Consider the following 23,325-nt stretch of genomic DNA (forward strand, 5'->3'; position numbering starts at 1 on the left):
AACACCTGGTACACAAGAAAAGATGAGCCAAGGGTGGGCTGGAGCTCGTGGTGGAAATTGTGTCATCCCAGACAAGGGGTGGAAAAAGTAGGAGGGGTCTCCAATGGAAAAAGCCCTGGGTTGGGTTCAACAGACCCAAAAAAAATAACTGGTTCACCTAGAGAACGGATCCAAACTCAAAGAGAGTAGGTTTAGGTTGGATATTAGGAAGAAATTCTTCCCTGTGAGGGTGGTGGGGCGCTGCCCCATCCCTGGAAGTGTCCAAAGCCTGAGTAACCCTGATATAGGGGGATGTTCCCTGGCCGTGGAAGTGGGGCGGGGAGCAGATGATCTGCAAGGACCCACAGCACAGAAGGGGAAGGGGAAGGAGAAGGGGAAGGAAAAGGAGAAGAAACAATAAGGAAGGGAGAAAGGGAGAGAGAAAGAAGGAGAGAAAAAGAGAGAGAGAAAGAGAGCAAGGAGAGAAAGAGAGAAAAAGAGAGAGAGAAAGAGAGCAAGGAGAGAAAGAGAGAAAAAGAGAGAGAGAAAGAGAGCAAGGAGAGAAAGAGAGAAAAAGAGAGAGAGAAAGAGAGCAAGGAGAGAAAGAGAGAAAAAGAGAGAGAGAAAGAGAGCAAGGAGAGAAAGAGAGAAAAAGAGAGAGAAAGAGAGCAAGGAGAGAAAGAGAGAAAAAGAGAGAGAAAGAGAGCAAGGAGAGAAAGAGAGAAAAAGAGAGAGAAAGAGAGCAAGGAGAGAAAGAGAGAAAAAGAGAGAGAAAGAGAGCAAGGAGAGAAAGAGAGAAAAAGAGAGAGAAAGAGAGCAAGGAGAGAAAGAGAGAAAAAGAGAGAGAAAGAGGGAAAGGAAAAGGAAAAGGGAGAAAAGAAAAGAAAAGAAAAGAAAAGAAAAGAAAAGAAAAGAAAAGAAAAGAAAAGAAAAGAAAAGAAAAGAAAAGAAAAGAAAAGAAAAGAAAAGAAAAGAAAAGAAAAGAAAAGAAAAGAAAAGAAGGAAATAAGTGGGATGTGTGCTCTCCTGTCCCGCGGGCCAGCTGGTGTTTCACGGGGCGGTGCAGCGCTTACAGGCGGCCGCTCCCCTTCCCGCTGTCTTCCCGGTGCTGGCAGGGGAGGCTGCGAGAGGGACGAGGAGGAGGAGGAAGAGGAATAATGAAGCTGACCCGGCACTGTGAGTATGATGCACCCCGGAGCCGCTCCGGGCGGGATGAAACCCCCATAGCCAAGGGGAAGGGGCGAGAGCGCTGATGCCAGCTCAAAACCCAGCTCTTAGTCTGGAATAAGTCATGCTCGAGTCTTAAATATATCCTCTTTTTTTTAGGTTTTTTTTTTTTTTTTTCCTCTGTTCGAGCCCAGCTGCGTGCAGATGGGTGTGTATTAGCGAGGTGTGGCTGCGTGGGGGTTTGGAATCAGCTAAATACAGAATAACCCAGTACTGGGCTTACATTCAGTGATTTAGTCGTTGCCAAGAGGCACCTGAGGGTCAAGGGAAATTGGGAGTTGCTGAAAGGTGGAAATGCTGACAGAGGACCCGCGGGAAGGGCAGGAAGCTCTCTCCAGGGAGAGGATATATTGGGATAGGGAGATATTAGGAGAGGAGATATTAGGAGAGGAGATATTAGGATTTTTTTGGGAAGGGTTTTTCACCCAGAGGGTGGTTGGGCACTGAACAGCTCCCCATGGAAGAGAGGAGCACTGAAGGGTTTGAACAAGGCTGTCAGGCACAGGGTGGGATAGTTGGGATGTCCTGTACTGAGCCAGGAGTTGGACTGGGTGATCCTTGTGGGTTCCTTCAAACTCGGGATATTCTGTGATTCTGTCATCTTTTCCTTCTGCTCTGCTGTTTTACATGTCCTGCCACACCTCCATCCTGACTGTCCTTCCTCCTGGCTTCTCTCTGCCACCTCCTCTGCCTGGCACCGTGAGTATTGTGAGTGTCCCTGCCTCATGACAGTGACAAGATGTAACTCTCAGGGAGCTCCTCCGTGGCAGAAATGGAGTGAGGAAGGCACAGCAACACCTCTGCAGCTCAGTGTCCCCATGTTGCTCCTCGGTGCTGAGCAACCACTGCCTCCAATATCAACAAAAGTACAATCTGACTGTCCTGCATGTAGGCTGCACTTTGTGTTTTATTGTGCTTTAGGGTGCTCTTGATTATCTTAACTTTGTCTGAGCTTATGGCTTTGCTGTTAACTCTGTAGAAGTTTGCACAGTGGAGAAACCCAAAAATGAATGCATGTGTGCAGGATAAATAACCTCAGTAAACCTAAGAGAGCCAGCTGGACCCAGCAGTTTGGGTCAGTGAGGTCTCTTGGTGCCTTCTGAGTCCCAGAAAGCAAAACCAAAAGTTGGTTGGCAGTGAAAATATTCTGTGAGTTTTGAGAACCAGGTACAAACTATGCAGGAGAGTTGGGAAATGTAATCCTCGAGCCTTAAAAGGCATATTTCAAAAAATGCTTAAGAAGCTTGTGTTCTAAATGAAATACAGAATATATTATAGGTTCACAGAACTATTCAGGTTGGGAAAAACCTCCAAGATTATCAAGTCCAGCCTTTGATCACCACTCTGTGAAATAGAGAGTAGCACTGAGTGCCACATCCAGTTGCTTCTTTCACTCCTCCAGGGCTGGGCACTGCAAAGCTCCCTGGGCAGCCCCTGCCAAGGCCTGAGCTCCCTTGCCATGGGCAAATTGCTGCTGCTGTCCAAGCTGAGCCTGCCCTGGCCCAGCCTGAGGCCGTTCCCTCTGCTCCTGTCCCTGTGCCCTGGGAGCAGAGCCCGACCCCCCCGGCTGTGCCCTCCTGGCAGGGACTTGTGCAGAGCCACAAGGGCCCCTGAGCCTCCTTTGCTCCAGCCCCAGCCCCTGCCCAGCTCCCTCAGCCCCTCCTGGGCTCCAGCCCCTGCCCAGCTCCATTCTGGCACACTCCAGCCCCTCAATGCCTCTATTGCAGTGAGGAGCCCACAACTGGACACAGGGCTCGAGGTGTGGCCTCACCAGTGCCCAATGAGGCACTCACCAGCAGGTCCTGCTCCTGTGGCCACCCTGTTCCTGATCCAAGCCTCAGCCCATTGATCCAGCCTGTCCAGATCCCTCTGCAGAGCCTTCCACACTCCCACCCAACCTCTGTTGTCTGCAAACCGAGTGTGCAGTTGATCCCTCGATCCCCTCACCCAGATCATCAATGAAGACATTGAACCTGAGCAGCCCCAGGACTGATCCTGGGGGACTCCACTCATGACTGGGTGTGGCACCATCCCCCAACACCCCCTCAGCAGACAATTCTTAACCCAGGCAAGATGCACCTGTCCAGGCCTGGGCTGCAGCTTTTCCAGGAGATGTGTGGGAGATGGGGTCAAAGGCTTTGCTGAAGTCCAGGCACATCATCCACAGCCCTCCCCACATCCCCCAGGGGGGTCAGAAAAGGAGATCAGGTTGGTCAGGCAGGACCTGCCTTTCCTAAACCCTTGCTGGTCCCTTGGTTATCATGTTTGTACCGTGTGATCACACTCAGGATAATCTGCTCCATGATTTTCCCAGCCACCAGGGAACAACATCAGGCATGACAGCAGTTAGACTTTGTACTTCCTCTTCTATTTAGATAAAATGCTGCACTGTTGAGACTGTTTTGCAACAGAGTTGCTCCATAATAATGATGAAAAATAGTGCAAATACATTGCAAAGGTAAACCTGCCAAGCTAACTGTGGAATGAGCAAAACAAAACCTGACTGGTGCTCTCACACATCTTTGCAATGCACCACGCCCCATCCTGTCCTCAAAAATCGTCACTGAAATCTCTCAATAAAATTGTCATTTTCACTTCATTCTTCCAGGGTTTTGTCTTTGAAACTTGTGACTTGGCCTCCTTTATGAATTAAATATATTTTGAGTATAAATCTGGTAAATATTTTTAATATTGAAAAAGAACTAAGGTTGGTGTCATTCTGCTTGGTTCCAGCAGCTTCCTGGTTTGTGCATGTGGACTTTGTCAGTGTTTGTGTTCACATCACTGCACAAATGAAGTGTCAGAGTAATTTCAGTATTATTTTAGTGTGGGTTTGCACCACTACTCGTGGTGGAGTGAGAGATTTCTCATGAGTAATACGTAGGGAAATTTATAATAGCTGAAGATCCATTACATTACTTTCTCAAACTTAATCCTTTGATGAAAACACAGCAAGTTTTCACAATATTTTCCCTGCAGTCACACAAATGTTTCTGCAATGTTTCATTGGGCTTTTTTATTTTTAAAGCTGGGAGAATGCAGGAATAACCACGTGGAGAAATACAAAGAGGGAGTAGCTAGAGAGGAAAAAATCAGTCTTTATGGTGGATTATCAACAGAACCTGTGTGAATAAATTCTGCTCTTATGGAAAATAAAAATCAAAGTTCCTTCTGGCATGAATAACCAGAGTAACAGAATTTTTTAGAATTTGGATGCAGACCAATTGGGCAGAATTCACAGGAGTGGCAGAACTTGCAAAACAGGACTTGAGGAGGACAAGTGAAAAATCTGGCCTTATTCTAGAGAAAGGGTAGGGCAGAAATCTTAATGTTTATAAAAGGCAGTTCAAAGAAGGAAAGGAGAGAATTTTCTTATGAGTGTAAACAGTAATAAGGAAGGTTCAGACTGGATAATACAAGATATTTTCTAGAGAGATGGAAAAGTAAACATACTGCATAGTTTTGGAAATTGGTCCTGTTGAACTCAGTTTTCAGGACTACAAAATGAATAATTTTCTCTTTTTCCACTTTAACAAACCCTTGTTTTCAAGGATGGTTCTTTGCAGATCAGGAAGTGACTCATACCTCTAAAACAACCTATTCCACTACTGCAGTGTGACATTTCCTAGTTCAGCATCATAAATTAGGTGGTGTGTTTCATCAGGAAAGCCATCAGCACTTCTGGTGTTGAGGAAAAGCAGATATTCAATAGGAGGAGGAAGCCTTTCACAACAAGGGTGCTAAAACACTGGCACAGGTTATCCAGGGTGGTTGTGGCTGCCCCATCCCTGGAAAAACCCAAGGGCAGGCTGGACAGGGCTCTGAGCAGCCTGATGCAGCTGAAGATTTCCCTGCTCATTGAAAGAAGGGCAAATTAGATTAATCAATTAGATTGAGGGTCCCTTCCAACCCAGATTATTCTGTGATTCTGTGAATGCAATGAGAGCTCATTGTGTGAAAGGGATTGTTTGGGCTATGCTGTTTTTACCCAGCCTGTTAAAAACGTGGGTGTAGGGAATTCCCTGCTTGGTCAGTATTTAAAACCATTCCTGGAGTGTTTGCATGTCTCAAAAAATCAATAGTAACTGCAAAACACCTCTGTAGTAGTAGCACTTACTTTTCAGAGTCAAAATCCTACTAGGATTGAGTTAAACTTTACTTCTTTGAGGTATTATGGATGTGGATTGAAGAGAGTGATTGGGGGAATTTTCTGCTTGAAGATCAAGTTTTAGAAACAAAAGGGGTTGTCCTTGGAGACAGGAATGCACCAAATAATCTATTGCCACATCTCTGAAGGCTCTGGTTAGCACAGTGAATCAAACAAAAACCAGCCAGTTTGGGTAGCAGTGCCAGAAAAAATAACAAGATTTTTTGTGTTGCTATGAAAACATTTTTATGGTTTTTGTTGGGTGGGTTTTTATCCTTTTTATTTTTCCCCTTCACAGTTGTTCTGAGATTATTTGGATTCCTGTTGACATCCTTGGCTGCTTGGTATTTGGGATACTTTGTTGCTGCTCATGTACCCCAAAATACAGTATCTATTGCTGCACTTCAAGAGATTGGAAAGAAACCAGTGTTGAGGGGTATGTAGTATTTATTTCCTTTTTTTTTCTTTCTTATACTGTATCTGATATTGTGTATTTATGTGCTAAATAATAAATGGCTTGTTAGCTAAGAAATCATTTGGTATGTGCTACTATAAGAATGAAGTTGACTGTAAAGTTAATTAAAGCAAAGTTAAACCTTTTCTTAGACACTGTTTCTGAAGAAACACAATGTCAGCCTATTTTTGCAAATTTACAAAGGTAATTATTTGAACACTGATGTAAGAACAACTAATTTATTTGTGGCCAAAAGAGTGTAAAGCTCCAGCTTTGTTTCTACTGCATGTAATTTATATTTATGATAAACAGCTGAACCACTAACTAAACTGTGTGAGTAAATTCTCATTATTTTTTAGCTCTACTCTGACCAGGTGGTTTACTGTGTATATTTTTGTCATTCTATGACTAAGTTATTATGTGAAAAAAAGGCTTAAAATAAGAATGATAACTATTCACTTCAAACTGTTGGTAGGAAACCTTCCTCCTGGTAGCCCTTGTTTCCTGTTATGTGGAATAGCAGATAATAATTACCTTATTTTCAATTATACCTATTTGGAAATCAGTGATAACTTCCAGCCCAAACCAACCTGTGATGAAGTTGCCACGATCCCAGGATTCTGTGTTCAGATGTTTGAGTTCAGCAACGTTGACTTTAGAGGGTTCTTCCCATGTAGAAATTGTTCATGCAGCATCCAATAAAACACTTTTTCACCTTTGCTGTTGCAGCCCCAGCCCCCAAAAGGCAGAAGTGTGACCTCTGGGCCCCCTGCCCTCCTGGGAGCTTTGCCTATCGCATCCTCAGTGGTGGTGGCAAACAGAGGAGGCCTAAAATTTGTTTTGAGGATGAGGAGTGAGTACCATTCTAACTTTACACCTAAGCCAGTGCTTTGTACTGTGAGCAAAGGTGTTTGGGTTTGGCTCAGTAGCAGCAACTGAGCTCCTACCAGGGGCTCCATTCTGGTGGAAAACTTCAGAATTTATCTGACAGTATTTAACTCTTCTTCTTCTGTCTTTTTTTTTTTTTTTTAACCTAATCTCCAGTGATTTTCTTTGCTCTTCTACATAAGCTGCAGACAATTGTTAGTTTTCAGCAGGATTTTTAATTTTCATGGTGCAGGATAGCAGATTTACAGAATGCTGGCTGCTCAGCACCTTCTGAAAGTCAGATTCTTTCACAGCTCTTCAAACTGGACAGGTGAAATAACTTCATAACCTTCAAAACCAGTGACCTTTGCTGGAGATATAATCCACAGAGAGTACAGTCACAAAAACGCCTCATCTTGTTTGTTTTGGGTTTTTTTCCTCCTTTATCTTCCTGGCTGCAAATGTATGAGATATTTTCTTGATCTGGCACATTTTGAAAGAGTCATTGTTTAAGGAAACTGACTGATACACTGTGCAAGGTTTTCAAGCTCTTGTTTACGATAGAGTTTTGAATTTAATAACTGAAGAAAGCATAAGTATCAGAAAATTACTTAGCACTGGTAAACATAACTTTGCAGCAGAGCTGCTGGACAGGTGTCTTTTACTGATATTATATTTATTTCAATTCCAGGTTTATAAAGGAAGGGAATTACGAAGATGGAAGTGGCATAATCATTGCCACTGTGAATTGTAAGTAAGAGAAAAAAATGTTAGAGAGACACATACTTTTGTACTGCAATAAATTACCAGTGTTCTTGGGGGGGATTGGATGTTTTGTTTTGTGGGGTTTTTTACCAGCTAGTATGGAAGGGAAAGGAAAATTTTGCAAACTTGATTCTCATTAATGTAAGAAAAACAAATCTGTGTGATAAAAACAGTCTTCTGAGTAAACAAAACAGACAAGTTCATAATCAATAGAGGAAAATAGAATAGAAAATGTGCACATAGATGTGGGGTATTTTATTAGACAAAAGACTTGTAGCACAGCAAGAATATCTGTGATCTCCAGCAGCAGGACTCAGCTTTCAGCTTCAGTCCTTGATAAATTATATCTGCTGCTCACTGATAAGGAGGAGGCAGGAACTGAGAGCTGCAGTTCTGCCTCAAGGTGTAGCCATGGTTCAAATTCCTTTTCCAGACTTGTTCAGGATACAGAAAGACAAACTTTAATTAATATTAAACTGCATTTGCTTACAGTAAAAGCCAATGGAAGCAGCAGGTGTGCTTTATTCTAGGTTTGGAGGCACCTAAATCCTAAATTTTGATTTAGATGAATGGGAAGGGTGATGAAGTGCAATGTATTCAATAATGAGTCCAGGAAAAAATGAATGCCTAAATCTTGTGGAAGAGGGGATAAAAAGGGAGTCCACAGGCACAGTCAAGCTGGCTTTGATCACAAAAACTTATATTTTAATTTTTTTGTCTCACTATTGCTAAGCAAGATCTTGACTTTGTCTAATCTTGTATGATTTTGCTGAGGATTAAATTAACCACTGACAAGAATCTGTTCCAAATTTTTCCCCAGTTAACTACTGCCTTTTTTTCCAACAATCATAAAATCTTTCCTGGGTATAAAATACAAAAATGAGTTTAAAATGAAAGTAAAAGGAGAAATACTCATCTTGAATGCACAAGCAAGATGGTAGCAAATAGAAGCAGGTAAATCTGTTCATTATCCTGCACCAGTCTGTAGCAAAACATATTTTTTTAAATGTCCACTATTTAGATCAGGCAAGATAACGACTGTTCTTAATAAGTGCATTATGGATGGAAGGTTAAACATATCAAACACTGCACAGAATAGAATTAAGTTCATTCAAATAGTCTTAACCAATTTTCCTATCTATGGCTGTGACTTACTGTAGAATATTTAGATATAAAAACATGGAAGCACACACCAGAAAATTATTTTTTTTAAATAAGAAATAAAATTTTTAGTCACATTTGATGATTCGGAGACTACATGAAACAAAATATTCTCCCCAAATCTTAAACTTGTTATTTCATATTTCTTCCAATTAAAGAACTGAAGCAAAAGAAGCCAAATAATACTCAAAATTAGGGATGCCTAGCTTTAGCTGAAAATTCTAGGTTTGCCTATTGAATAAAATAATATTTGCTCATATTGAGATTTTTTTTTTAATTGCAGATAAAACAGGAAAACTCATGTTGATAAATTTTTTTGAAATGTGGGCAAGAGGTAAGGAAAAGAGTCTAACAAAGCTTTTGTTAGTGTTTCTGCCTTAAGAAAAGACAGATTCATGTAATTATGCTCCTCTTTCCTGTTTGACTTTGTATTCTCAACAGGGATCAGCTAGAAACAAACAGCTGCTGTGTTCATAAAATATGTTCTGGCCAGATATGATGACAAATTTTGCCTGAAAAGCTGAATTTCTTCTGTTGGTTGAGATAGTTAATGATCTTTTTTGTTAAACTATCTTGTTCTTTTCCCTTTTGTTTTTTTTTGTTTTGTCTCTTTCTTTGGTCTCCATTATTTCAGTCTGGTAGGAATAGCACTTAACCAGATATGATATCCAGATACTTCACTCAGCTAAATTCTTTTTCCTGCCATATCTTGTTCTATTTTAGTTATAAAATCATCATAGAAAATTTGCTTATCTGTCTCTTAACATCCTTCCACATAGCTGGAAAGATTATCTACTTTAAGAATAGCTTTTAACACATTTTCTATACTTTGAATGGCAAATTTCCTTACCTATTAGTGAGGAGAACCAGAATGCTCTGAGGCACTGGAAGGTGATTCCCTGACTCCTTAAAAATGCTGCTGACCATGGGTGCATGAGTAGGAATGTGATGTGTGTGCCAGGAATAACCAGCTGTGTTATTCTGGTTATTCTGTTCTTCTAATCATGTGTGTTATTATGACTCCACAGACCACTCAAGGGAGATGATGGATTTCATCAGGAAAGCACCAGAAGGGACCCTCCTTCTGATGGCCACTCAGGATGATGGCAGCACCAGGTAGGAGGTTATGGAGCCTGGGGGCAGAGAGGTGAAAAGCTGGAAAATTCATGTTGGGAATTGGTGTAAAGGAATGGTAAATTCCACTCTACACTCAGAGTTGTTCTCTCACTTCTTGTCTAAAAGTTTTAATTCCATGTCTTTTCCATGATTGCACACATCTGTGTGCTGGTGCTCCCTAGGATGGGTAAATAATTATGTTGTTTAAAAGCACCCCAAAGGGCACTGCTGTTGCCTCTGGGTCACAACCTTCTTTACTCTGAAATATTATTTATCCACACCTGCAATTATAATGTCTCTAGTTTTCATTCCTTCTACTATCATAATCTGATTTTTCAGGTGCTTTTGAATCTTTGGGAGATTTTAGCTGAGTTCATGATACGGTAATTATCCAGGAAAATACTTAATCCATGTTTGATACCCTTGTCCTTATTTAGGAAGGACTGAAGCACCAGACAGTATTTGATATACATTTTCCTTTCTGCTATGCTGTTACAAACAGGTTGTATTAACATCAGTCACTTACTGAGAAGGAAAAAAAATTATAAATTCAATTCTCTTGATGAATTCAATGTCATGCTGCTACCACAGCTCTCAGGACTATTTAAATCTCATTTTTGCTTCTGCAGGCTTAATGCTGGATGTAAAGCATGAATCAGCCATGATCTTCTTCATCATTTTTCACATCCTGAATTTTTAACACTCATTTTTTCACTATGTTTTCCTAGGTTGAAAGATGACGCCAAAAAATTAGTAGAAGAACTGGGAAGTAAAGAAATAAAGAATATAAAGTTCAGATCAAGCTGGGTTTTTATAGCAGCCAAAGGCTTCACGCTGCCAGATAATATCCAAAAAGAAAAGGTCAGATTTGTTTCATTTTCACTTTATATTTGTCTGTATATCCAAACCAAAACTTTGGGAATAACTTGCCCACAGGTTGCAGGAGGACTAAAGATGCTGTTTTTCACAGAGATTTCTGTTTGCATCTGTGCCCTTGCTGTGTTGAGTTTCTGTAAGCCCAGTGGTGCTCATCATGTGACTGAGGCAGACAGAAAGGAGAAAATCCAACACAGAGTTCAGGTCCTTTGATGATGCTGTGTCACTGTCATATTTCCTGACAAATCCCTTCGCCAGGATTTCTTCTCCTGGGAAGCTGAGAAGCCCCCAAGAAAAATGAAAATAATATTATCTGATTTGCTTCTCCTGTGTTTTGCTGCTTTGGAATGTGGTTGGAGATTGTTTATCCAACATGTGAATTGTTTTTACTTAATGACCAATCACCGTCCAGCTGTGTCAGGACTCTGGAGAGAGTCACAGGTTTTTCATTAGTACCTTGTTAAGCCTTCTGTCTGTATCCTTTCTCTATTCTTTAGTATGGTTTTAGTATAGCATTCTTTAATATAATATAAGTACATAAAATAATAAATTAGCCTTCTAAGAACAGGAAGTCAGATTCTCAATTCCTCCTTCATCCTGGGGACCCTGAAAATACCACAATGCTGATTCCCTCCACAGCCATGTCAAAGTTCCACAGTGGGGCTCTTTTCCCAGAATATCACTGGATCACAGAATGGTCAGGCTGGAAGGGACCACAGGGGACAGCTGGTGCCACCTCCCTGCTCCAGCAGGGCCATCCCAGAGCACAGGGCACAGGGCTGGGTCCAGATGGCTCTGGAATGTCCCCAGGAGGAGCCCCCAGAGCCCCTCTGGGCTCTGCTCAGGGCTGGGCACTGCCCAGGGCAGAAGTTGTGCCTCCTGTGCAGGGGAATTGCTGGGCTCAGGCCCTGCCCGTGGCTCTGGGGCCATTGCTGGGCCTGGAGCAGAGCCTGGGCCTGCTCTGACCTCTGCACACAGGGACAGACACAGGGACAGACAGGGACAGACTCAGGGACAGACACAGGGACAGACACAGGGACAGACACAGGGACAGACACAGGGACAGCCAGGGACAGACCCAGGGACAGACACAGGGACAGACACAGGGCCAGACCCAGGACCAGGCAGGGCCAGGCAGGGCTGAGGCCCCTCTCTCTCCCTGGGGCTCCTCTCCAGGCTGAGCAGCCCCAGCTCCCTCAGCCTTTCCTGGGCACGGAGCTGCTCCAGGCCCTTGCTCAGCTCCAGGAGCTCCTGGCCCTGCTGTGCTGAGGAGCCAGAGCTGGACACAGCAGCCAGAGGTGCCCCCAGGGCTGGGCACAGGGGCAGCATCAGCCCTGACCCCCTGGCAATGCCCATCCCAATGCACCCCAGGACACCATTGGCTTCTTTGGTCTCTGCTGGGCAGGGACAGCTCATTGTCCCCGGGTCCTTCTCCACAGAGCTTTTTCCCAGCAGGTTAGGGTCATCCCTAATTTGTGCTGGTGCAGAATATTTTTGCAATATTCTTCACATTTCAGAGCTTCTGCTGGACAAAGATAATCAGTTTACTGTATATCATGATAGCCATCTGTGAAATAAATAAAGCACTCTGTGTAAGAGAGAAACTGGCAGAAACTTCACCCATTATGTTAAGCAAGATGTGCAACATTCTCCTCAGCTTCCCAATCCTCCTTCATTATCCCCTCCTCTTGTATAAGGTTTGACAAACTGGTATATAAATAGAAAAAACTAGATACTGATTTTTTTTTTTAATTGTTACAGATAAACCACTCTGACCAGACAAAGAACAGATACAGAGGCTGGCCAGCTGAAATCCAAATAGAGGGCTGTATTCCAAGAAACCTGATCTGAACAAATGCATACCTCATTAATAAAGACAATTCTATATTTTTATACCTATTACTGTAATGAATTGCCTCCAGAACTCAATAAGCATATGAACACCAATTGTACAACAAGTCAAATGCACAGTTTTTAAACTATCTTTGCTCTCTGTGGTTTTATTCTAATCTGAAAACAAACAGGTGTTTTGATAAGAAGAGAAAATAAAATAGTCTGGTTTGGAAATGCAATGTTCAGGAACTCAGTCATAAAATGCCAGGATTTTTGAAAGTGAGTATAGATTGTCATTAATATTTCTAGGGCTTTGGTTTTACTTGTTTCTTTTTCTTATGTCTTTTTTTTGGTTCCCTTTAAATACTAATACACAAACAGGACTTAGTCTAAATTGTAATCTAAAACCATTTGCAATACAGCAAATTACTTTGATGTCAGTTTATTAATAACATTTCTTCTGTTCAGAGAAAGTAAGGCAAGAGCAGGCACATTTGTTGAGCTGCTTTTAGTGATGTTAGCAACACAGAACAGCAATGCTAACATGTAAAGATCCAGTCACTCGAATTATTTTGCCTAATTCAAGCTGCAAATCTACATAGTTTGATTTAATTTTTTTTCTTCCTTTAAGTTCAACTTACATTAAAAAATGTAGGGACTTCATGCGAGCCTAAGGGTTGCTCATGTTAAATATAGAATCAAGCACATGATTGAAAGGAAGCTGTAGAAACGTTTATTCAATTTCCCTTTTTTTAAAGCATAGCATGTGTCTGGACTGGTCTTAAGTGGTGTTTGTCCCCCTGTGGTTCAGACATCTCCCATATGGCTGATTCCATAATTTAAGTTGCTTCCTGCAGCATTCCACTGTTATTCTAATTATTCCCCAACCATATGGAATTAACCCAAAAGGACCAAGCCAATTACATGGAGAATAACTCATCACTATTCTTTTTATATCATTCCATGATGTGTCTGATGATTGTCCTCATCTACTCCCTCCTGCCTAAACTGAACCCACCTGTTTTAATATTTCCTTACATTTTTTTTGATGTTAAAACATTAGTTCTGTGGTTCCTGCTTGAAGCCCCTTTTGAAACTTCAAATGAAGCTTGAAAGCTTCAAATCTCCAACCGTGGCTGCTACTTGTAGCCACTGCTGTGCTCTCAGCAGCTTTCTGGTGTTGTGTCTCTCATCAATCCCTAAAGTTTCCTGCTACTGGTTTGCAAACTGCTCCATAGCCCAGGGACACTGCCAAAAAAACCATTTAAATTAGTCTGACTCAATTTGACTTTGGCAGACTCAGTGGTTGCTCCTTAGCACCTTGCTGCTGCTGAGGTGGGTACAAACTGAGCACTTCAATAGCTGTTTCAATGTTTTTCCACATTAAGTCATTCTTCTTAATTATAAGAATAATTTTTCGGGTGGTGCTTGTGTTTCTGGCAGGACATTTATTCCTTTGCATCATAATCACCCTTTGCTACATGCCTGAATTATAAAAATAACATAATTACAGTGCTAATGGCTGGCAGTCCTCAAGAGTGCCAAGCTCTGAGACAGCCCTCGAGCTCTGTGCAATCTGACAGCCACTGCCTCCTGCTCCAGGCCACAATTAATCTCACATCAATTACAATTAAATTTTACTTTCATTTCTGTTTAGCAGTTACCATGAAGTACAACATTCTCAGCTTTACATTTGCTCTGCTCTTCACACTCTGTACAAGTGTTCCATTCTTTGCAACAGTAAAAGCTGCACCTCTTTCATTTGAATCAAAGATCAAATCACTCTGAGAACCTTTCACAGCATGAATTCCTGCAAAATGGTCTTTAACCCATGGTGTTTCCACTTTTACAGAGATGAAGCTGAGTCACCTGGGCTCAACTGAAGTGTGTTGATAATCTGCAGTGCTCAATAGCCATATCAACTTTGTTTTCATTTGTTCATGACATGGTATTTAAATATGGCAAGAGGACTCTCAAGTACTTTGACAACCCTCTGACCTGAAGAAATCATACAAAAGTGATCACTTGCCACTTTTTCGATCACTATTCAGATTAGCAGCAATCTTGCAGAGTTGGTTTGAAAGTGGGATTTTGACTTTGCACCCACAATTGAACCCTTTTAAAGGAACTGCCTGCAGGGAGAAAGTGAAAAGCTTTTTCATGGAATCCTAATTCTGAAAAATTAATCTGGGGGGAAAACAACAACTGCAGTGGTGGAGGTCGATGTTCTCCATGCCAGGTGGTGTTGCCAACCAGAAGGAGCAGGTAAGAAGTGATTTCCTGCATTCTCCTGAGCTGGGAAATTCTGGGAAATACTCCTGGGTGCTTATTACACACATGGGGTCACCACCATGCAGTAAGGTAAAAGCCTGCACAGCAATCCATCTTTTTCTAACCCCAGTAGGCAAATCCCATGGGAAGCCATGAGCTTTAGGCTGTGGCATTGCTCAGGGCGTGGGTTTGTGGATTTAGAAGTGGGATGGCACAGCAGGTGGTAGCAGTGGTTTTCCACATCCTCTGCATCTCTAGAAATACCCAACCTTCTGGTGTTTACCTTTCTGGGCAGACACTGGAAGGCACAGGCATGGCTGGATGTCACCTTGGGTGGACACCAGCAGCTTTGCCCCTATTGTGCCAGACCTTCCTTTCCTACACTTTGCCAGGGGCGGGCTCCCCTTTCAAATATCCCCGGAAGAGCACTCCACACACAGAGGTCCCTCATACCCCCATGTGGAAACACATTTTAGATGCTCCCATTTTTACCTCCTATGTTAACATGACAACCAGTCCCATAAAGAACAAAGTACCTGGACAAAGTTCCTTTTTTACTTCTCCATTTAAGAGCATGAGAAGTATTTCAGGGTCCTGACATGTCTCTTAAAAATCCCTGGATCCCTGGCAGTCCAATTTGATGGCAGCCATTGAAAATATTGATCAAATAATAAGTAACATTTTCATTTCCTCAGTGGCAACTGTTTCTTCATGTTCTTTGTGTGGTATTATCTAACTCAAAGTGGGAAGTTTCCACTATACTTAAAAGAAAAATAGAAGACAGGAAAGAAAGTGAAAGATGCTCTTTTTGAGTCAGGTTGTACTTAAAGGAAAATTCTGACCAAGAGCAATCCACCCAGACAAGCAAAGAGAAGCTGATGCTTTTATTTAAACATAGTGCCTAGAGGGAAGTAATGTGTGACTGTGATTTATGTGATCTCTTCTTAGCTGCAGTGAGATGCTGAACGATGACTAGAATTCAGGGGATTGAGATGGGTGGCTTAATGCCATTTGAGTGACAGCAGTTCTTCGTTTCTGGGGATTTGATTTCAGTTTTGGTTTCAGTTCTCTGCTCTGTTTTTTTCTTTGGGGGGGTGTTTTTTTGTGCTGTGTTTTCATTTTGGTTTGGGTTAAGGGGGGTTGTTGTTGTTTTTCAGTTGGTTGGTTTGGTTTTGTGTTTTGTTTTGGTTTTCTTTCCAGGAGAGGTTTTCAGCAGCACAGGAAATGTAGCTCCTCCAAAACACAGACTTTACACTGGCAACTCCTTCTTCCAAAGTCTATCCAAAGAATAGACCTTTTGGCCTGTCCTCATCTCCATTGCAGGTCTCATTAAAAATAAAAAAATATTTTTTAATAGCTATGTTTTAGCCAAAAGCAATGCCCATTTTTACCTTGTACTTCTCAGATAAATCCTATGTGGTTGTGCTTTTTATCTCTTAGGAATTCCTAGCTCATAGGAATTCCCTGGCAGTGTTTTGTGGGAGGCTGCTCTTGGCCATCCAACCAGGACAATGACCCCAACAAATGATTCTTCAAGGAACCAAGGGACGCCTCCAAACCAGCCACCCTTGTCCCTGTGGGGGAACTCAGCTTGCCAGGTGCTCACTGGGAACACCACACAGCTGGGCCAAGCAGCCCCAGGAGGTTCCCCGGACACCTGGACAGCAACTCCTCGGTGCAGGGACTCGGGAGCAGCTGGCAGAGGTGCCCTCTGGGATTGGGTGCTCGTTCCCAGAGGGGCTCTCGTGGCTGCTGTGGGATTGTCTGGGCCACAGCGACCGCGCAGCCGCCGAGTTTCAGATCTCTGCTGCTCTGCCTGCGCCCGTCTGGCTCCGAGATGGGCCAGGCACAGCTGAGCCTGGCTGGAAAAGCAGCATCTTTTATCCATGTGGCCATGGCAAAGCTGCTGTCCCAAAAGGGATCCTTTCACCTCGTGTGCAAGAAGCTATTTCCTTTAGTTCTGCAAAGAAGGAGGTGCTGGGTGGCAAATCCTCAAAGGCAGCACAGCATCCATCAAAGCTTTAATTATACATTTTAGTGAACGAAGGCATTCGTGTTCATTGGCTACCAGTTATATGGTTCTCTTATTAATTATTTTTAATTATTTTTATATGTTATGGTATCATATTTAAATATTTAGATATTACATTAATATTATATGTAACTGTGGTGGTTTGACAGGAAATATGTTTTCTGGGATGCTGTGGTGAGGCCAATGGATGCTCAGATTTTAATATTGGCACCTAATGTGGCCATTGGGACATTGGATCCGCCTCTGAGAACACGGGGTTAAAGCAGGGCTCGCCCTGGGAGGCTCTCTTGGATTCCGTCAGGGAAAGGTTCAGAGCTCCCCTGCCCGGCTGCGGGCTGGGAGGGGCAGGGGAAGCCACGCGGCCAGGTGAGGGGTGAGGTAGGCCGGGGCCCTGGACAGAAGGGAGGGGAAGGCCCCTGCAGGATGGAAGGGTGGAGGAGCTCTGAGAGGCATCGGGCAGCCACCCCCCACCCCCCCAGAAGAGACAGAGAGAGAGCTGGTGCCTGTGCTTGGCCAGCCGAGAAGGAGAAGGGGGGGGGTGCGAGAAGGTACCCGGCAGGGCAGCCATGGAAGTTCTGGAAAGACAGAGCCTCAGATTTTTAACCCTTTTCTTGGATGATAGAAACCTTACAAATGCTAATCCTCCTGGAGCTGAATGAGAAGAGAGATAGAGATGAGATAAGAGGAAATGGGCCACGAGAGAAATAGAGAAGAACTCGGGTGGAAGAGATGATGGAGTAGCTTATGCTGGACTCTTTGTGTGTAGCCATGGAAAGAGCCATGTTCCTTGTGATACAGGGACTGCATTCTCGGGGGAGGCAATGCCTCAGGACCAAGAGGGTTCGGTGTGGGTACCCCTTGGCCTCAGGGGGTGAAAAATATGGGGAGGACAGGTGTCCCGAAGTTGAGACTGTGCCTTTTTGGAGTGGGACGAAGCATCCTTAAAAGTCGACCCTAGAAGCAGCTCTGGTCCGCATTCAGTTGATAGAGAAGAATCTTAGTGGGAAGAGATGATTGGAGTAGCTTATGCTGGACTCTTTTTGTGTAGCCATGGACAGAGCCATGTTCCTTGTGATACAGGGACTGCATTCTAGGGGGAGGCAATGCCTCAGGACCAAGAGGGTTCGGTGTGGGTACCCCTCAGCCCCAGGGGGTGAAAAATACAGGGGGGACAGGTGTCCTGAAGTTGAGACTGTGCCTTTTTGGAGTGGGACGAAGCATCCTTAGAAGTCAACCCTAGAAGCAGCTCTGATCCGTGTTCAGTGGTGAGAGCGCTGGACATGAAAGGAAGAGGTCACCATTGGCACAAGAAGGACTCCTTCTCCTCTTGATGAACTGAGGATTGAGTATTCTGAAGGGTGGTGCCAGACTGAGAGTCGATGATTTGAGAGATGTATTGTATTGGGAATTTGGTGAGGAGGAGGAGGAGATGTATTTGTGAAGTTTTCATTTTCCTTGTGTGTTCCTTTTCTTTTTTTCCTCCCTTTTCCTTGTAGTTTAGTTAATAATTTATTTTTTTTTCCTAAGTGGGAGTCTGCTTTGCTTATTCCTGGTCACATCTCACAGCAGAAACCAGGGAGAGGGTATTCTCATAGGGGCACTGGCATTGTGCCAGTGTCAAACCATGACAGTAATCTGCAATGCTTTATATCATATATTACATAATAGATTATCTTTAAATATTAAAAATATTCCTTATTTCTAGATACTATTTATGGACATTATAAAGATTAAATAATATACTATATTTACATTTGTATTTTAAAATAATATTCTGGTTTTCTATGTATTAAATATTAATTTAATATTTTTCTTATTATTAACTAATATCAATTTGCAATAACTTACTGATACCTTAATATTAACATAATAATATTTTTCTATTGGCTAGAAGATTGCCCCAATTTTTATGCTGACTAGTCTTCCCCTGTGCTCTGTCTGTCTCTTCTTTTTTCTTGCTGGGTTTCTGGGGTCACTGGGCCAGGAGTTGGTGGTCGCTGTCTCCCTGTGCCAGAAGTACCTTTTCCCCAGCTGGAGCTGATTTCAGCACAGGTGCTGAGTTGGGTTTATGAGTTTTGTCCTTATCTGGGAGGTTGTGCCAAATGTCCTTGTGGCTGTCACTCTGCATCCTTGGTGTCCCCTCTGAGCAGGAGCTCCTTCTCCCTGGGCTTTGTGCACCTGCCCTTGGCTCTGACATGGCTGGTGCCTCTCAGGCCCTAAGCCTCAGCCAGGCCATTCTCCCGACAAGGAGCTGATTTCCCTGAGCCCTGGACATCACAGGCAGCCCGTGTGACACCGGGCGGGCTCTGGGCCTGCGGGGCCGGGCCTGGCGCTGGCAGCGGGCACTGATTGTCCGGCTGTGCCCTCAGGCAGGGCCAGCGGAGCAGCGCCCGCAGCGCCCGCCTGAAGCGGGACGGGCGTTTCTTGGGGGGAGCCGGCTGCTCCCTGAGGGCCTGGGCTCCCGCCTGGGAAAAGCACAAAAAGCAGCTGAGCTGGGCAGGCACCGGGCTCTCTGTCCCTGCCTCCTGCTCATCAGAAGCCACCGTGCTCTGAGGAGGCCCTGGGCTGCCAGGTGGGGAGACGAGGCCCAGAGCAGCACTTGGGGCACGGCTCAGCTGCCCCGCGCTCAACCCAGGCCTCCGAGGGACAGGCACTGGGAGCCCGTCTGCTGCAAAAACTCCCAGTCCAGTCTTTGCTCCCCATCTTCTTCTTCACTCAGCTCAAAGAAGTTCAGTTTGTGCCATGTCCTTCTACCACAGCAAGGGCTTGACCCCATTGCTCCATTGCTGTGGTTGCTCACACGTTCCCAACTGTCCTGAGTAAGCTCTTTGTCACCATCATTGTCCCAGCTGGACTGAACAGAGGGTCTGCTGCCTCCCAGTCGGACGGTTCTGAGGAGCTTCCGACTGCTCCTTGGCACAGCCCCTGCTCCTTGCATTCTTCCCAATAGAAAATTGTTGGTAGCTAAGGGCTTCTCCCTGCTCTGCTTCTGCTCTCCTCATCCCAGCTGGAGAGTTCTCCATAGAACATCTCCTTGGCAGAGCTCTCGCTCAAGAGACTCTTCCCAGTCAGAGATCTCTTGGCAGCTCCTAACATCTCCCCATTGGGAAAGCTCATGATCCATGTCAGATTCCCGCTCTTCCTCCACTCTGACAAAGGCTCCCTCCTCCTCAGTCCCTGACAGGGGCAGGACTGAATCACCCACTGCCCTCACCAAGTGCCCGCAGAGGGCCTGGTGTTCAGCCAACTGGGCTGGGAGTTGGGGTTCACTTTGTCCTCTTTCATCTCTGCTGTGCTCTAGTGCACAGGGGTCCTGGGAGCTGCTTCCTCCTGAGGGCGGCTCTCCTGGGACTGGGCACCCCAGGGCACACCAAGCACCTGTGTCACCAATGGCCACCCAGCACCCCTTCAACAGCCACTGGAACTGGCATGGAGCAGCCCTGGCCTTGGGCACTTGTCGCCCATGATGTGCCCAGGCCCCTGTGAGGCTTTGGACACAGTCCCACACAACAGCCCCAGCCCCACCCTGCAGAGCCCTGGCTCTGGAGGCTCCTCAGGGCACAGCCACTGGCCAGATGGACACAGCCAGGGAGCTGTGGGCAGTGGCTCCATGTCCAGCTGCAGGGCTGGGATGAGGGGCGTCCCTCAGGGCTCTGCGTTGGCCCCAGGGCTCTTGCATGGCTTCCCCAATGACACAGACAGCAGATCCAGCTGACCCTCAGCACGTTTCAGGGGATGGGAAGCTGAACAGGGCAGGGGCACCACGGAAGGAGGGGACAAGGGACAAGCTTGACAAGTGGGACGACGAGAACCTTACAAAGTTCAACAAGGCCTGTGGCAGCGGGGGCGAGCCCCGCACGGGATGGAGAAGGGGGCTCAGGTTTCAGGCCAATGGCGCCGAGGCCACTCCCGCTCTGCCCCGTCTTGTCGGTGCCCCGGGGACAGACCCAGGGCCAGGCTTGGTCCCAGCTGCCACAAGGACGCTGCCGAGGGCCCCTTGCCCCAGCCCCCTCATCGGGGGGCAGCCGCCATCCACTCTGGCCCCTTGTCCCGGCCCCCATCTCAAGCAGGGCCACTCAGAGTTGGTTGTGCAGGACCACATCCACGCTGATGGCTTTTGAACAACTCCTTGGGCTCTGCAACCTCTTTGAGCAACCCATTCCGGTGGTTGCTGACCCTCCAAATGAAAAGTTGCTTTTCCTCCTGCTCAGAAGGAACCTCTTGTGTTTCAGTTTGTCCTTGGGTCTTGTTCTGTCTCTGTGGCAACAGTGCCAAGAGCCTGGCTCTGTCCTGTTGGCACCTTCCCTTCAGACATTTCTATAACCTCATCAAATTCCCCTGCAGACTTCTGTAGCCTCTTCCCCCCAGTTCCCTTAGCCTTTCTTCCTCTCAGAGATGCTCCAGCCTGTGAATCCTTTTCATGGTCTTTCAGTGGCCCCTCTCCAGGAGTGGCCTCACCATTGCTGAGGAGAGGGCAAGGATTCCTTCCCTCAGCCTGCCAGCAGCACTCCCTCTAATACAGTCCAGGCTGCCCTTAGCCTTCTCTACTGAAAATGTTGTCAGCTCATATGAAATTTCCTGTCAGCCAAGACCCCCAGGTCCTTTCCACAAAGCTCCTTTGCAGCCAGCTTCTCCCAGCATGTGCCAGTGCCTGCAATTGTTCCTGCCTGGGTGCAGGACTTGGCACTTTGTCACGCAGAACTTTGCCAGTTTCTGTCAGCCCATTTCTGCAGCCCTGTCTACATCCTTCAGAATGGCAACACAGCCCTCTGGGGTGTCAGCCACACCTCCCAGTTTTGTGTCACCAGCAAACTCGATAAAGGCATGCTCTGCCCCACCATCCAGAACCCGAAGAATGGGACAAGAAGATTGCTGCCAAGGATGGGCAAAAAGGGGGACTTTCCTTAGGGAGAGTGGGGCAGGGAAGGCATTTTGGGGTGACAGAGACACATTTGGGTGACAAGTTCCCAAAGCCACATGGGCTCTCAGAGCAGACAGCAAAGGCTTCTTGGCTGGACATTCTCAAGCACATTCCCAGCTCAAAGCAGAGGCAAGAAGAAAAGGGAAGCGAGGAGCTGACAAAATCCCAGCAGCTGGAAGGGACCCTGGGCAGGTGTTACAAACCCGTGAGGGAGAGAAGCCTCTGCCCAAATGCAGGTGCAAAGGAGACCATATGAGGACAACATACAGATTTTATTTAACATGGATTTTATTTACCAAGAAAGGGGAGGTAGAGAGATAGAAAGAAATAGGAAAGTGGTCTCAGAAACAGAGCATCAGTTGGAACTAGATGATCTTTAAGGTCCTTCCACTGACAACCATTAAATCTTGATCTAGACATAGAAGGCCAAATACTCACTGTATCAACAGTACTGTTTATTCAGATGAGCTACAAAAATAAATCAGAACAGTAAATCAGTCCTCCCTCCCTGTGCTGCAGGAGCTTATGTGTTAAAAGCAAAATCCCCTTTCACAGATGAATGAAAAACAAATGTTCACCTCCCCTTCACAGGTCATTGCTGTGTGCCTCATCACGAGTCTGCCTTTTATCCTTTTAAGACACACCCCATGGTTGCAGTTGTCCAATATTAAATATCAGGGAATCTGACATTCATTGTGGTACTTGCATTCTCCTGACATGGAGGATTTCCTGATCAAGCTTTTCATTTCCTTCACTTACAACTCATCATATATGTGCATGTGCAAATACATTGTGGTCGGACCTGGTTTAGGAACTGGTTGCTCAGTCTGACAGACAGGATTAGGGGACACAGCTACAGCTCCTGCACAAATAAACAATTGGTGATTATTAATGATATGTAAAATGTCTGGAGCACAGGGTCTGCCAGAACTCCCTGCATCCCTGTACCCTTCAACTACAGCACGGGCCTGACTGAGAGCAGCTCTGCCAATAATCAGTAACTGATTCAGAGCAATCTGTCCTTTACTGAGTCCCACTTCTCATAGGATGAACTGAGAGGGCTTTTTTGTGTCATTTCAGGGAATGGGCCAGGATCACAGAAAGTTCATGGTTCCCTATCACAAACCCCATGTCTATGTAGAACTCCAGCTGATGGCAGCTGAGAACCCTCTGCAGAGGAAGGGCTGAGGGATGGTCAGACTCCAATGCTTTGATAACCTTGTTCTGGGAGAGGACTTCCCTAAATACCCAGGGGAACTTCAAGAAAGTGAATTTCCCAGCTCTCCCCTTCTGGATTATGTGACATTCCCATCAGACAGGACCCCAGTCCAGTGGTGCACTCCTCTGATCCCTTGCCTTACAATCCCACAGTCCCAGAGACCAAAAAAAGATTTCATTTTGCTGTTGTTATCTTAAAACTTTCATAGCACTATACTAAAACTGAGGGCTCAAGAGTTACCTAAGATATAGTTTCCCACAGTTTTTATTGCAGGGCACCTCAACAGGAATGCAACACATCCCTTATCTATCTGGGGTAGCTCTAAATCCATTAGGGATGCAATAAAACTAAGGAAAGGAAGGCTTCCTCTCCCTGCTCAGCAGAGCATAAGTACTCCTTGTTTATGGATATATCTCACTACAACCATATTTTTCTAATGATGCTGATACTGATGTCT

The 23,325-nt window shown here is 45.0% G+C and overlaps 1 protein-coding gene across 2 annotated transcripts; it reads left to right on the top strand.

Annotated features, from left to right (window-relative positions):
* The first annotated feature begins 1,115 nt into the window (after positions 1 to 1,115).
* Positions 1,116 to 12,703, top strand: FAM3B (FAM3 metabolism regulating signaling molecule B). 2 transcript variants are annotated; one of them, XM_077171018.1, is made up of 8 exons: positions 1,116 to 1,155; positions 5,652 to 5,789; positions 6,537 to 6,660; positions 7,366 to 7,424; positions 8,884 to 8,934; positions 9,629 to 9,716; positions 10,445 to 10,577; positions 12,354 to 12,702. In XM_077171018.1, the coding sequence occupies exons 1-8, from the start codon at positions 1,137 to 1,139 to the stop codon at positions 12,441 to 12,443; spliced, it is 702 nt and encodes a 233-aa protein (XP_077027133.1). In that variant the 5' UTR covers positions 1,116 to 1,136; the 3' UTR covers positions 12,444 to 12,702. The 2 variants fall into 2 exon arrangements, with proteins under 2 accessions (XP_077027133.1, XP_077027128.1); XM_077171013.1 differs by lacking the exon at positions 1,116 to 1,155 and having other exon boundaries at positions 5,506 to 5,789; positions 12,354 to 12,703.
* Positions 12,704 to 23,325: the final 10,622 nt, after the last annotated feature.

This window comes from Agelaius phoeniceus, chromosome 2, assembly GCF_051311805.1.
Source record: "Agelaius phoeniceus isolate bAgePho1 chromosome 2, bAgePho1.hap1, whole genome shotgun sequence".
NCBI classification, from domain to species: domain Eukaryota; kingdom Metazoa; phylum Chordata; class Aves; order Passeriformes; family Icteridae; genus Agelaius; species Agelaius phoeniceus.

Coding starts and splice junctions, on each gene's coding strand:
- FAM3B (XM_077171013.1), top strand. CDS start 5,588: ATGAAAACATTTTTATGGTTTTTGTTGGGTGGGTTTTTATCCTTTTTA. Junction 6,661..7,365: donor ATTTGTTTTGAGGATGAGGA/GTGAGTACCATT, acceptor TTTCAATTCCAG/GTTTATAAAGGAAGGGAATT. Junction 9,717..10,444: donor CAGGATGATGGCAGCACCAG/GTAGGAGGTTAT, acceptor ATGTTTTCCTAG/GTTGAAAGATGACGCCAAAA.